The following is a 14,015-nucleotide window of genomic DNA, read 5'->3' on the forward strand; positions in this document are numbered from 1 at the left end:
ATTGTACCACTTCCACACTAAATGAGAGAACCTTTTTGAGCCGCTCCAGTTTGCTAATTTTAACTTGGGTGTTTCAAACTGAGTCGGAGAAGAAGAAGGACAAGAAGCCCCATCTTACCACTTCCACACTAAATGAGAATCTCAGCTATGACCTGTCTTGTGTGGAGTTTGGTTGTTCTCCTCGTGCGTGTGGGTTCTCTCATTTTAATTAGTCAGGCTTCATCATAATTGCCCCATTGGCTAATGTTGTCATACAATTATGTGTGAAACTGTGATAATAATAAAGTAATATGTAATAACAAAGATAATGTAATTATCCTAATTACCGTGCAGGTGTGAGAACAAGTTAACCACTGCAAGACATTAAAAGTAAAAAAGCTTAACTTTAATCACAGGTGCTAACTACTATTGGAATAAGTGTTGCAAAAAAAGCACAAAAAGTCAAAGAAAAAGCAAAACAGAGGTGAGCTGACCTCAAGACGTACGGTACTTCCTGGTTTACTAGCTATTGTACTGAGCAGTGTGTACGGATTCTCTGCAGTAAATCCCCCCCCCCCACTTCAGGTTCTATGGTTTGCATCACATTTGTCCCCCAATCATTGCTGATAGTTTCAAGAAAAAGCAAACCCCAAATTATGAAGGAAAGTCTTTAGATGCTCAGATTTTGAGGTTAAATGTCTTTCCAACCGGTGTGGCTTTAGAGGTGTCGGACTGCGCTTTGTCTCTACACATCAGTTACCTGTAAAGTCTGTCACGGGGTTAATCTGGAACAAATTCATAACAAAATATCCACTTAAGGAGTGTCTGGATTACACTGGCAAGTCAGTACAAGAAGGCTTTTTTTCCCCTTTTCCTCGTACCAAAAGCTGCAATGTGTGCCTGCAAGGTGTTAAATATTCCCAACACAAACAAGACAAAAGACCTGCTGCAAAAACGCTTCTCAAGTGGTCTCCACTTGGGACTCACATTTTCCTAGTGGCCAGCCAATCACAGGGCACATATAGACAAACAACTGCAAAAATAATGTGAGTCAAAGATCCTTGATATGACAGGAAGACTGCAGTTTTAAGGGCCGTCTGCAAAAGCCCTGGTCAAATATTCTCTATATAACAAGAAGGTTGTGCTGTTTTTAAGAATCCTGTTTCTAGGGACCGACCCCAAAAACCAGATTCAAAGGCTGTACTGGGTTGCAGAACCTAGACATGACAGAAACAGTCTGTTTTTAAGGACCTACTGAGGAAAAAATGTGATCCAAAGATCATCTATTTGGCAGAAACGCGAGTGAAAGATCCCCCATGTGACAGTGGCACTCTGCCATGGGACAGGCTTCCCTGGCAAGGTTGGAACAAGGCATGAAAGTGAGAGAGAATGTGGTGGTTCTCCGTCCAACTACTGTCCAAGCAAAGACTTCTGTTATGGTGGGAGTCATTTAGTCACTTCACACACACACACACACACACACACACACACACACACACACACACACACACAGCTAATGTGTCTAATTGAATTCCTGGCATGTTTTCCCAAGCAGGCCACTGGGCAAGTCCAACACGGGTAGCAGATAGGAAGCCATGAGGAGCAACGAGGCCAACGTCAACAAGCCTCGCAATCACAGCGTTACCGGCTGCGGTTGGTTTGCGTGCAAAGCCAAAATCAGGAATTGTTACAACTTGTATTTGTTTTGAAATACACAAAGAATGTAACAACATGTCGCATCATCAGAACATTCGCGTTATTATCACGGCCACGCCACAATGTCAAAACTATGCTAAATCATTAGCACACAGGCTCAGCTATAATTAGCTTACAGCTAACACAAGAAACCCAATACTAGTTAGCAAGAAGCTACAATTGATTGAACACAGTAGCTAACACACGGCTAACAGAATAATGTAGAGCTAGCTAAGTCAAAGGCTAACTGCTAGCTTATTACACAGTTAGCAAAACATGACTTAGAAAAAGCATTCTGTTTTACTGCCTCATTGTGAGGCAAGATGCTCTATTTTGTTACAAAAAATACAGACTCAGCTATAATTAGCTTACAGCTAACACAAGCCACCCAATACTAGTTAGCAATAAGCTAAAATTGATTAAACACAGTAGCTAACACACGGCTAACAGAATAATGTAGAGTACTACGTCATGAGCTAACTGCTAGCTTATTACACAGTTAGCAAAAAGTGACTTAGATAAAGCATTCTGTTTTACCGCCTCATTGTGAGGCAAGATGCTCTATTTTGTTACAAAAAATACAGGCTCAGCTATAATTAGCTTACAGCTAACACAAGCCACCCAATAGTAGTTAGCAAGAAGCTAAAATTGATTAAACACAGTAGCTAACACAATAATGTAGAGCTAGCTAAGTCAAAGGCTAACTGCTAGCTTACTACACAGTTAGCAAAACATGACTTAGATAAAGCATTCTGTTTTACTGCCTCATTGTGAGGCAAGATGCTCTATTTTGTTACAAAAAATACAGGCTCAGCTATAATTAGCTTACAGCTAACACAAGCCACCCAATACTAGTTAGCAAGAAGCTACAATTGATTAAACACAGTTGCTAACACACGGCTAACAGAATAATGTAGAGCTAGCTAAGTCAAAGGCTAACGGCTAGCTTATTACACAGTTAGCAAAACGTGACTTAGATAAAGCATTTTACTGCAAGATGCTCTATTTTGTTACAAAAAAATGTCCTTTTACATGAATATTAACATGTTGAACTTGTTCGTCTGAACAACGAGCTTCCTTCTTGCTCTAACGACGAACAACGTGACCACTGACCTCTCTTCCGGGTCTGTCTCTCTCTGGCGCCCCCGCAGGCCGAGTTGAGTCAGGCGCCTCGGCTGTCAAGCGCAGAAGGAAATGAGCTAATCTCTTTTCTCACATGCCGACAAGCTTCTTCAAATTGTTTCGTGTGTGTGTGTGTGTTTTCCCGACGGTTGCCGAGGCAACCACTGCAGTCTGAGGAGGGTGGCCGCACGTCAGGGGGCGGGACCGCCAGGTGAAACGCCTGCCACTCACGCACAAGCACACACAGAAGCCGCATGTCAAGTGGTGGTGGGTTGCGAGCCCGGGCAAGCCCCCCCCCCCCCAAGCACCCCTCCACCTTTCCGCTACAATTATCCCCCCGGCTGTTTATACCCAGGCATTTGACCTTTGACCCCAGATAGCGCCGCTTCTCACGATGCAGCCACGCTAGGGTTCAACATTTGAACACTGCTGTGATTTACGTTCATTTGCGTACACCTCCCAGGCCGCACTAGCAATCAATACACTCGCCTTCTGCCTTAGTGGGAGAAGTGGATTTGGCGCCCTCCTCTGGTCAAAACTTGTCCAAGCATACGCTACAACAACAATAACGTCATCTGTCACAGAAATGAGTTATGGCAAAAATAAGTCATCATTTCATAGGATTTCAGAAGAATAACAATTTGAGGAAAATGTAATTTTACCAGAATTAATCAGTTTTAAAAGTCACAGTAATATCTTTTGAGAAAAAAAGTGATACATTATGAGAATAAAATTAGTACAATTACAAGAAAAAGAGAGAATGGTTGATTACCAACAATTATATCCTTTGTTATCAAAAAAAATGGGTTATTGCAAATACAGAAAGTGATAAAAATATAACTTAGTAGTTATGTTCTACATTTTCAAGCTAAAGAGTAGTCATTTATTTAGCAATATAAGCTAAACTCTAAATGTCTCAATAATTTGTCAGAATTGTCTTTGCAATTACAAAAATATATAAATACAAAGTCAGAATTTAATGAGAATAAAATAATTTTAAAAATATATGTAATTCTATATCAGACTAAAAAAGTTGCAAAAAGTTAAAGTTAAAGAGAATTATTTGTAAACAATAGAATCATCATTATGAATAAAATAAATTAAAAAATATATAATTGTGTTTTTCAGACTAAAAGTTGCAATTTGATGAAAATGCACTTTTTTAAAAAAAAAAGGATAAAAATATTTTTTAGATGAAAAGTTGTCATTTTATGTGACAAAGTCCTATAAGATAATAATAATATAATAATGTTTGTCACATTAAAAAGTTGTCATTTAGTAGAATAAAGTATTTTCTTCTAAAGAATAAAATAGTGTTTTGGGAAAGTGTTATTTCTGTAAAGAATATAATCATGTTTCTGAGGTAAAAACATGTCATTTTATTGAAATGGTTATTATTTTTGTAAGGAAGAAGCGAGGACTTCTTTTGTTCGAGCTTTCGATGAATAACGCCTGACTTTCCGTGCTAAAAAAAAAAGCATGCAGGGACGTGAGCAAAGTCGGGTGCTTTTCCTGTGAATTTTGCATTTTTGTAATGTTTATGCAGGAAAAGTTGTGGTCCCACCCCAGCCTGGTTTGTCATGATCAGATAAAGGCGGTACACCGTGTTTGTTTATTGTTTGGTCCATCTGCAAGTCAACAAAGCCTTTCCTGGTTCAGTCCTTAAAATGTGGCCGGCATGAAGAGTTCAAAGTTCCCATTTCTTCCACCGTCATAACGACTCCCATTTGCAGAACAGTACACGTCCACGCCGTGATGAACAGCTCCACGCGTCCCCGAAGGAGGAGAAGATCCACAGCGAGGGAAGTCCGTGTCTTTTGTGGTCTGAAGTCCTCTCCCAGTCACAGAGCTTCCTGTCCTCCCGGTTTTGGATGACCTCATCCCAGTTCCTCCAAGTTGAAATGGTCTTGGCGAGCTGCAGCCTCCAAGACGTGAACACGTCCGTGCGGGTCTTATTGTCACGGTTGTCAAAGGGTCAAAGGTCAGGTGCTGAGCATGAGGTCCCCTCCTTGCCCGGACCCCCACTCCACAAAGTCCTCCTCCCCGCTGGAATGGGGCGGGCTGTCCGGCGAGATGCCCCGCCTCTCCCCGAACACCTTCTCTTGCAGCTCGATGATGTCGTTGCGGATGTCGGCCATCATCAGGAGCAGGAAGTCGAAGGAACCGGGGGGGCCCTGATGACACACACACACACACACACACACACACACACACACTTTAGGCCAATCTATATATACATATATATGCTCAACCAGTGGTCTCCAATGTGCGGCCTGGGGCCACTTTTGGCTGGCAGGTACTTTTTGATTGGCCTGCATAAAGAATCAGAAGTGTTATTTCATTCATGAGACATGAGAGATGAGAAGTCTTATTTCATTCATAAGACATGATGAGGGATGAGAAGTCTTATTTCATTCATAAGACATGATGAGGGATGAGAAGTGTTATGATTATTTTTAAGCAAAAATGCCTAAATCTATTTATAGAAACAGATGCGATTGTAATGTAAAACAATATCATAACAAATCTTGAACCCAGTAGCTAACCAGCACAGTTAGAATTTGATTTTCACTTCATCTTATCCACATAGATGAGATTTATTTAATCTTGGAAGCAGATCATTTGTGTTGCGTTCAAAAGTGTTGAAATCCACTTACAGCAGGACCTCTGGGACCAGGAGCTCCTCTGTCGCCCTAAAAATGACAAAGATTACAAATGAAGTTGGGATTTTTTGGAGAGAAAGGCCCCTACAAGCTAATGTAACGGGTCTTTAAAAACATTTCAGAAAAAAAGGCCTAATTTCCAGCTATGTGAATCAAAGTTGCACTATCCCAAAAATTATAATTATAAATAAATATTTCTTTTGAAAAATGCTGCAAAATTTAGAAGAACAAAGTTGTGTTTTCATTGAAAAAAAAAATCACATTATGATGAAAAAAAGTCTTTTTGAGGGGAAAAAAGGTAGTATAAAAAATATAGCAAAAAATAAAGTTTTGTATTTTAGGGAAAGAAATACAATAACAAAAGCAAACTTGACATGCAAAAAGTTCCCAAACTATGTGCTGTGGGTGAGGAATGTGTGGTCTTTTTTCCTGAATTTCTCACATATAATCCACATCCTGCATTACAGAACGTCTGCATGTAGGGTAAAATATACTAGTATATGCCAGCAGGAGCTGTAGCGTCACAGTCAGGCCGCTAGAGGGCAACACTGCATCTCCTTAAACAGACATCAGACATTTAACTGACCTTTGAACCGTCTCTTCCCGGGGCCCCGGGTGGTCCCTGCGTGGAGGACGAGACACATGATGGAAATGTTTGAGCGCTTCTTCCCAACACCTTCACACTGACTTTATACAATTGAAATGTAAAATGTCTACTTGAGGTACAAAGGGTACTTTGGCTGTCTTCAATTTGAGGTCAAAATGGAGGTTTTGTTTTTACCACTGGTCCTCTGCGGCCTCTTTTGATGTGCCTCAAATCAGGCTCTGGACCCATGGGTCCCATGTCCCCCCGGGGTCCCCGAGGGCCCGGTGGGCCTTCACTGCCTGGGTCCCCTCTCTTGCCAGGCTCCCCTGGATGTCCTGTGAGGAACAAAACGAGACATCAAACGGCTAGATGGGTGGAATAGAAACAGTGAAGCATGACGAGAATGATGGATTGAACGATAGAACAGATACATTGATCAAAAAGAAGCACTGAACCATAAATCCCACATACATTTCTGATCCCCAGAAATGTATTTTCCTTAAACAATAGACGAAACGTTAGATGAAAAAAAACAGATCGAATGGTAAATCAAACTGACAGATAACGATATTGTCACCTGGGACTCCAGGAGGTCCTGGTGGGCCAGGTAGACCAGGTCTACCCGTGTTGTCGGGACCTTTTCCCGGTCTCCCCACAGGGGGTTTGTCACTGCGGTTGGCCAGGTCAGGAACCTGCAGCAACGAGATGAAAACTAAAAATCCGGAGCGGCAAGTCGGGAGTTTGTGCGATCGGCGGCGTGTGCTGACGTGTCGCGCTACCTGCGTGTTTGCCATCCTGAGCTTTAGCTGCAGCAGACTGTTTTTCATGTTGGTGAACTCCTGGCAGGTGAAGGAGCAGGTGGCGGCGCCCATCAGCGTGTCCGACTTCCCCGATGAACTCACTGCAAGCGAATGCAACACCATCACGTCCAACACGACAGGAGTGGCATTTGTTGTATGTAGAAAGGCGTTAAAGCCACCATATGTAAAATTAGGATTCATGTGCAACGTTCACCACTAATGGCGTGGTCGGCATGGCAACAGCCGCCCAAAGTCTTTTGTTGTCTGGATCGCAAACGATTGTCAGACACCGTGGGTTTAAATCCGACAAATGTGAATGACAAATGAGCGGCATGCAGTGATTTACAGCAACACCCCCTTGTCATTTTTCTAAATGTATACCAAACCCCTCCCACATTCATAACTTTTCATCATCTTCAAGTTTGCCTTTGGCAAGCTGCTGCACACACGCGGCGTGGATTTACTGTTCTGCTTCATGCTTGGGAGTAGAAACATGTGACCATTTGTGATCATAAAGACACACGACTGCTCCACATGGGCTCTTGTACGCTAATATCTTCATATGTATCTTTCAGGCGTGCGCCCCTCCGTGCGTCCCTGGGGGCTGCACCTGTACCATAAGCGATAATAAAGACATAGTTGCACGTGTGTGATATGAAACAGGTGTGATATGAATTATGTGTTGGGGGGCAATTTTGCAAGGGAAAGATATATACCGTATTTTCTGGACTATAAGTCGAAGGAACGGCCAACCAGAAAATACGGTATATTGTTTTTTTTTATAAGTTATGTAGTTTTTCATAAAGCATGCGCCCATATTTCATTCATTCATTCATTTTCTACCAGGTAACGTACTGTTTTGTTTTTAATTTTGACCATAGCCACCTTAGTCATATTATGTTTCATATCACCAGAAATTAATCAGAAAATTAAATTAAATTGAAATTTAAAAAAAATATATTTTTAAATTAAAAAATTAAATTAAATAAGCGGTATAAATTAAATTAAATTAATACCGCTTATCCTCACGAGGGTCGCGGGGGTGCTGGAGCCTATCCCAGCTGTCTTCGGGGAGAGGCGGGGTACACCCTGGACTGGTGGCCAGCCAATCACAGGGCACATATAGACAAACAACCATACACACACTTTTTGGAATGTGGGAGGAAACCGGAGTACCCGGAGAAAACCCACGCATGCACGGGGAGAACATGCAAACTCCACACAGAGATGGCCGAGGGTGGAATTGAACCCTTGTCTCCTAGCTGTGAGGTCTGCTCGCTAACCACTTGGCCACTGTGCAGCCCACGCTGCATATATTTATGCATTTGTGCATTTATGCATTTATGTACCATATTTGGTACACTAAATTATAAATGAACAAATGCCGGTCACGATACGGCAGTGGAAGCATGTGATTTCCATTAGCCAATCAGCAAAGGACAGAAATGATCCTATGAAAATAATAATAAAGAAAAGATAATTACACTTTTATACACTTGACAAATAGTTTTTTGACGTAATTTTAAGTATTTTAGTGTCCAAAAATAAATGACAAATAAAATGTAGTTTTAGTGGTCTTACAGTTGTGCACGGCGATGCAGGAGCGCTGGTCCGGCGCCAGGATGTACCCGCTGTGACAGCGGCACAGGAAGCTGCCGGCCGTGTTGACACACTCGTGGTCGCAGACGCCGCTGATGCTGCCCGACTGCTCACACTCATCGATGTCTGGACCAGAGGACAATCTGACATGAGGACGTTCATCCACATCCACAAGAGGGTACCGTTTTGGCCATCTTTCCATGACAGCTTTTTAGAATGAATATACACGACTACGTCAAATAAACTGACCCAGACAATAGGGAGACTTGTGGTTGCGGTGTCTCTCCCGGTCAAAGCGATAGCCGGGATAACACGTGCAGACGACTCGTCCAAAGTGGTCCGTGCATTGTTGCTCACACGGCGATGCAGCACAAACATCAACACCTGCACACAAACGAAGGACATTGTTTACATACAAAACACATCCTTCCAAAGTGTTTTTGCAGTAGGTTCTTACAATCAGGAGAGCACTACCCTGTCATGTAGAGAGTTTTTTTAAATGTTGCATTAAAGTAGCATAGACTAACATTCTGGTAATAAGTCCTTAAACAACAGAACTGTCCTGTTCTATAAGGGACTTGGGTTTTGAGTTTGAACTGCTCTAATCTTACAGAAACAGCGGCCTCTAGTGGATGACAGCATGTACTGCAAGTGTACAGAGCCCCCTTATCCTCTTATTTAATCATTTTCCAACGTATTCCCGAAAAAAGTGACTTTTTCCTTCTTTAGAATACAACAGACACATACTTGATTTATGATATATTCCATTTAAGCAGAAATGAGGTAGATAAAAGCGCCAGATATATATAAATATACCAGTTATTGGCTGCTTTGTTGTTTACGCCAGAGATGTATGAGAGCTATTTGGACGGCAACGCTCCTTTTAGCGTCGTTATTCCAAAAGCGACATGGCATTAATGTGGAATTCTTTGGAAAGACACGCAAACCAATGTGGTCTCCAGACCTTGTTTGCTGCAGGATGTTGCCATCTATAAAGCTGCAAAGATGAGGTTTTAGCAAGAGCATGGCAGTCAGATGTGTGTGCGTGTGTGTTTGTGTGAGACGCATCAAGTTAAAAGTGTGTTTTACCTACTTTCAGGTATGCACTGGCCCATCACAAACCTGAACCCCTCACAGCACCTCCTCCTGGGGGAGAGAACACAAGGAATAGCTTAGAATTTCCAGATTCCACCACTTCCTTTCAACACAGAAGTTGTCAGCTGTATTGCAATGCAATGTAATGATTATCGAAATGTAAAATGGCGGCTAACCACCAAGCTGACGAAACTGAAGAAGTATTTAACAAACTAATAACGTACCAGCATCATAATTATTAATGTTAACGACCAGAGCACAAAAGTATTACATTAAAGACCTGAAAAAAAAATCGCAGTGATTTTTAATGAGCTTTTTTTATGCCGCGAATGCTAGCAAGTGTTCCAGCAAGTTGCTAGCATGCTCGCTAAGTAACACTGCAAGTTGTTCTCTGCTAGCATGCTAAGCTAAGTGACGAAGCTAAGAGTTAAGGGGAAATGTGATTAATCAAAATGTTCATTTTAATTATTTGAATAAAATGAACTTAATTACTGTTTACGCTGTACATTGTTCATATTTGATATCATCTATTTATTCTCCACATTATTATTTATTATTATACGAGATCCAGGCAGCCTGGGAGCGAGCTAGCTAGCAAGCTAGCAAGCTAGCAAGCTAGCAAGCTATCTATCTAGCAAGCTAGCAAGCTATCTATCTATCTATCTATCTATCTATCTATCTATCTATCTATCTATCTATCTATCTATCTATCTATCTATCTATCTATCTATCTATCTATCTATCTATCTATCTATCTATCTATCTATCTATCTATCTATCTATCTATCTATCAATCAATCATAAAATTTCAATTTATGTCAATAAATACATTGACAAAAAAATACACAACATTACAAAAGATTAAAAACAACAACAATGACATTAATACTAATATTTATTTCCCCTGTCATTCAGTATGGTTAACTAAAGTTAATGAAAGGTGGCATCTTGACACTGGAACGTTCCAACTCCATTATTCCCTATGGGATTTATTCCATTGGAATAGAAAAAAGAATAAATTGTCATTGTCAAAACTCCATGAACTGAGATCAAATAAACAAATAGAATCATGATGTGTTTTTGTGATGTAAGCATGAATGGTTTGGCAGACTCATTGATCCTAAAAATATGCGCATCCTTATGAATTTATGGACGCGCTTATCCCCTACAAGCCATTTGGAGTGTTTACAACAAATAGAAGAAGCGTGCACCATGAAGAAGAAGGCAGGAAATGCGCAACAAAAGTTGCTTTTTATTCTCCTGCAGCCTCCGTGCAGCGTCGCCCTAAATCATCACGATCCGGACCTCCCTCCCGCCCCCAGAGTGAACAATAACCCATAAAACGTCGAGACGGGCCCAAACTGATGAGATCCAGATGATCCGGGCGGCTTTAATCTGACGCTCGTAGCGGCGCTGGCGGCCTCGGAGGACGGCGCGATGGGGCGGAGGTGGAGACAGGTGGGTGAAAGTCAAGATGAAAATTGTCACTACTTTATTGAGTCCATCAACAAATCAGTCCGGAGATAACCACTCGCACATGGGGAGCCTGTCCCGCAGGAGAAACTCATACCTTGATGCTTTTTTTGGATTCAAGTGAGCGGCGCTTTTCACTGTGATTCTGATGTTACAATTGACTTTAAATCAGGATGAAGCCGTACTTTTGTGACAGATGACCTCACCTCCGCGAGGCCGACGACACACCTCTTACACAACATCCCAAACTTTGGGAAGAATGAACTTCTGAGGTCCTCACAATGGCAGAGTTCCTACAGCAGCTTCTTTCATTAAGAATAAAGAGCATCGGGCATATTCTTCATGGTCATTTCATTGTTGTTATTTTGTACACAGCATCGCTGGCAGTAATACACTGCTTGTCAGCTACAACGAGAAGATACGGGATGTGTCTGAGTGCTTCTGTCATATAGAGGATCTTTGACTGTTGATTCTTTATGTAGTAGGCCCTTAAAAACAGCAGAATGCTCCTGTCATGTAGAGGATCTTTGATGAGTGTTTGGGAAGTACATCCATAAAAAGAGCAGAGTGCTTCTGTCATATAGAGGATCTTTGACTGTTGATTCTTTATGTAGTAGGCCCTTAAAAACAGCAGAATGCTCCTGTCATGTAGAGGATCTTTGATGAGTGTTTGGGAAGTACATCCATAAAAAGAGCAGAGTGCTTCTGTCATATAGAGGATCTTTGACTGCTGATCCTTTATGCAGTAGGCCCTTAAAAACAGCAGAATGCTCCTGTCATGTAGAGGATCTTTGATGAGTGTTTGGGAAGTACATCCAAAAAAAAACAGCAGAATGCTCCTGTCATATAGAGGATCTTTGATGAGTGTTTGGGAAGTGCATCCATAAAAAGAGCAGAGTGCTTCTGTCATATAGAGGATCTTTGACTGCTGATCCTTTATGCAGTAGGCCCTTAAAAACAGCAGAATGCTCCTGTCATGTAGAGGATCTTTGATGAGTGTTTGGGAAGTACATCCAAAAAAAAACAGCAGAATGCTCCTGTCATATAGAGGATCTTTGATGAGTGTTTGGGAAGTGCATCCATAAAAAGAGCAGAGTGCTTCTGTTATATAGAGGATCTTTGACTGTTGATCCTTTATGTAGTAGGCCCTTAAAAACAGCAGAATGCTCCTGTCATGTAAAGGATCTTTGATGAGTGTTTGGGAAGTACATCCGTAAAAACAGCAGAGAGCTCCTGTCATGTAGAGGATCTTTGACAAGTGTTTGGGAAGTACTACATCCATTAAAAGAGCAGAGTGCCTCTGTCATATAGAGGATCTTTGACGAGCGGGTCCCTAAACACAGCAAAGCACTCCTGTTTATGCAGTAGGTCCCAAAAAACAGAGTGCTCCTGTCATATAAAGGATCTTTGGCTGTTGATCCTTTATGTAGTAGGCTCTTAAAGACAGCAGAACGCTCCTGTCACGTAGAGGATCTTTGATGAGTGTTTGGGAAGTACTACATCCATAAAAAAAGCAGAGTGCTTCTGTTATATAGGGGATCTTTGACGAGCGTGGCCCTAAACACAGCAAAGCACTCCTGTTTATGCAGTAGGTCCCAAAAAAGCAAGAAGATTGCTCCTGTCATATAGAGGATCTATGCAGGGGTTCTTAAAAAACAGCAGAGGTCTCCTGTTATATAAAGGATCTTTGACGAGCGAGTCCCTAAACACAGCAAAGCACTCCTGTTTATGCAGTAGGTCCCAAAAAACAGCAGAGTGCTCCTGTCATATACAGGATCTTTGACTGTTGATCCTTTATGTAGTAGGCCCTTAAAGACAGCAGAACGCTCCTGTCATGTAGAGGATCTTTGATGAGTGTTTGGGAAGTACTACATCCATAAAAAAGCAGAGTTCTTCTGTTATATAGAGGATCTTTGACGAGCGTGGCCCTAAACACAGCAAAGCGGTATGTCCCAAAAAACAGCCTTCCTTTGCTTTTTCTTTGGCTTTTTGCAGTTAAGTGACATGAGTGGATCCCGCCATCACCCGGTTAATGTTTTTAGAGTTACGTTATTTTCACACTTCAGACATTTTGAGGAGGCTTTTAACATTTTAAAGCGCAAGCAGAGGTAGATTAAGCTACTGGATGCTAACCATTCATGACACTACAAATGCAGCTACTACCGAAATGCGGCGTTGTGACAGTCAGGGCTGCTAATGAGAGTACTGTAGTATAGTACTGTAGTTCTACTGTAGTATAACATCAGCATGTGTCCCACGGAGGAAGCCGTGGTGTCTGCACCAGCGCAGGAGGGCAGGAGGGGCGTTGACCCGCGTGTTTTTGTTTTGCTGTGTGAAAGTATGTAGGACAGACAGGAAACAGGCCCGCTGGCCTCTGGAGCGCTCTGCGGCGAGTGTGTGAGGTTTCTGCTTAGTACCTTTGCGGTTCTTTGGATTGGGAAAGGGAATCCTTTGGCATTGTTCCTGGAAAAGTGCTGGTGCTGCTGCAGACCATTTTATCTTCCCCACATTTTGCTCCCTCTGATGTTCGTGGCTGTTCGACAAGATTGCCTAATGGAGTGCGAACACTTGCTTCTGGTTATGGTGAACACACAACTGTCAACACGGAATCTTTACATTGTCAACAACCTTTGGCGGCGTCTCCCATCTGGACTTAAAGACTTCCAGTTGGGCTTTTCCGACAGACCACGGTACACTCCTGGAAATGTCTATCCATCCATATCCGGATTTCAGGAAGCATTTTTATCTTCATTGGGAATTGTCGTGGTAGTGTCATCCTTCAGCACGAGTGCTACCAGTATTGGGGGGGAACTGTGGTTCATTTAAATTTTTTTTTTTTTGTAATTTTATCTGGGCAAATATATGAAACATTACAGTGCATTTCTTACATCAATCAAAATATAACTTTCCATTATTTACATTTGTATTCAACTATCTGATCACAAGCCCAAAAGGAGTAGGCTGAAGCAAAAGCTCATAAATGCTAAATATAATCATGTTCGC

General features: G+C 41.8%; 1 protein-coding gene across 2 annotated transcripts in view; it reads right to left on the reverse strand.

Moving 5' to 3' along the window:
- Window positions 1–4,151: 4,151 nt before the first annotated feature.
- LOC131139808 (collagen and calcium-binding EGF domain-containing protein 1-like) overlaps window positions 4,152–14,015 on the reverse strand; it is a 37,439-nt gene continuing 27,575 nt past the window's right edge. The window contains exons 1-10 of one of the 2 annotated variants that reach the window (XM_058089714.2): window positions 9,764–9,922; window positions 9,538–9,590; window positions 8,694–8,828; window positions 8,427–8,570; window positions 6,825–6,946; window positions 6,623–6,737; window positions 6,241–6,380; window positions 6,046–6,081; window positions 5,454–5,489; window positions 4,152–4,970 (exon numbers count right to left, since the gene is read on the reverse strand). In XM_058089714.2, the coding sequence (XP_057945697.2) occupies window positions 4,779–4,970; window positions 5,454–5,489; window positions 6,046–6,081; window positions 6,241–6,380; window positions 6,623–6,737; window positions 6,825–6,946; window positions 8,427–8,570; window positions 8,694–8,828; window positions 9,538–9,559 (942 nt within the window). In that variant the 5' untranslated portion in view covers window positions 9,560–9,590; window positions 9,764–9,922 and the 3' untranslated portion in view covers window positions 4,152–4,778. Of the gene's footprint in view, window positions 4,971–5,453; window positions 5,490–6,045; window positions 6,082–6,240; window positions 6,381–6,622; window positions 6,738–6,824; window positions 6,947–8,426; window positions 8,571–8,693; window positions 8,829–9,537; window positions 9,591–9,763; window positions 9,923–14,015 lie in introns of those variants that run through there. The other variant, XM_058089712.2, reaches the window with a different exon arrangement.

This window comes from Doryrhamphus excisus, linkage group LG13 (assembly GCF_037039965.1).
Source record: "Doryrhamphus excisus strain RoL-2023G ecotype Guam linkage group LG13, RoL_Dexc_Guam_v1.1, whole genome shotgun sequence".
Taxonomy (NCBI): Eukaryota; Metazoa; Chordata; class Actinopteri; order Syngnathiformes; family Syngnathidae; genus Doryrhamphus; species Doryrhamphus excisus.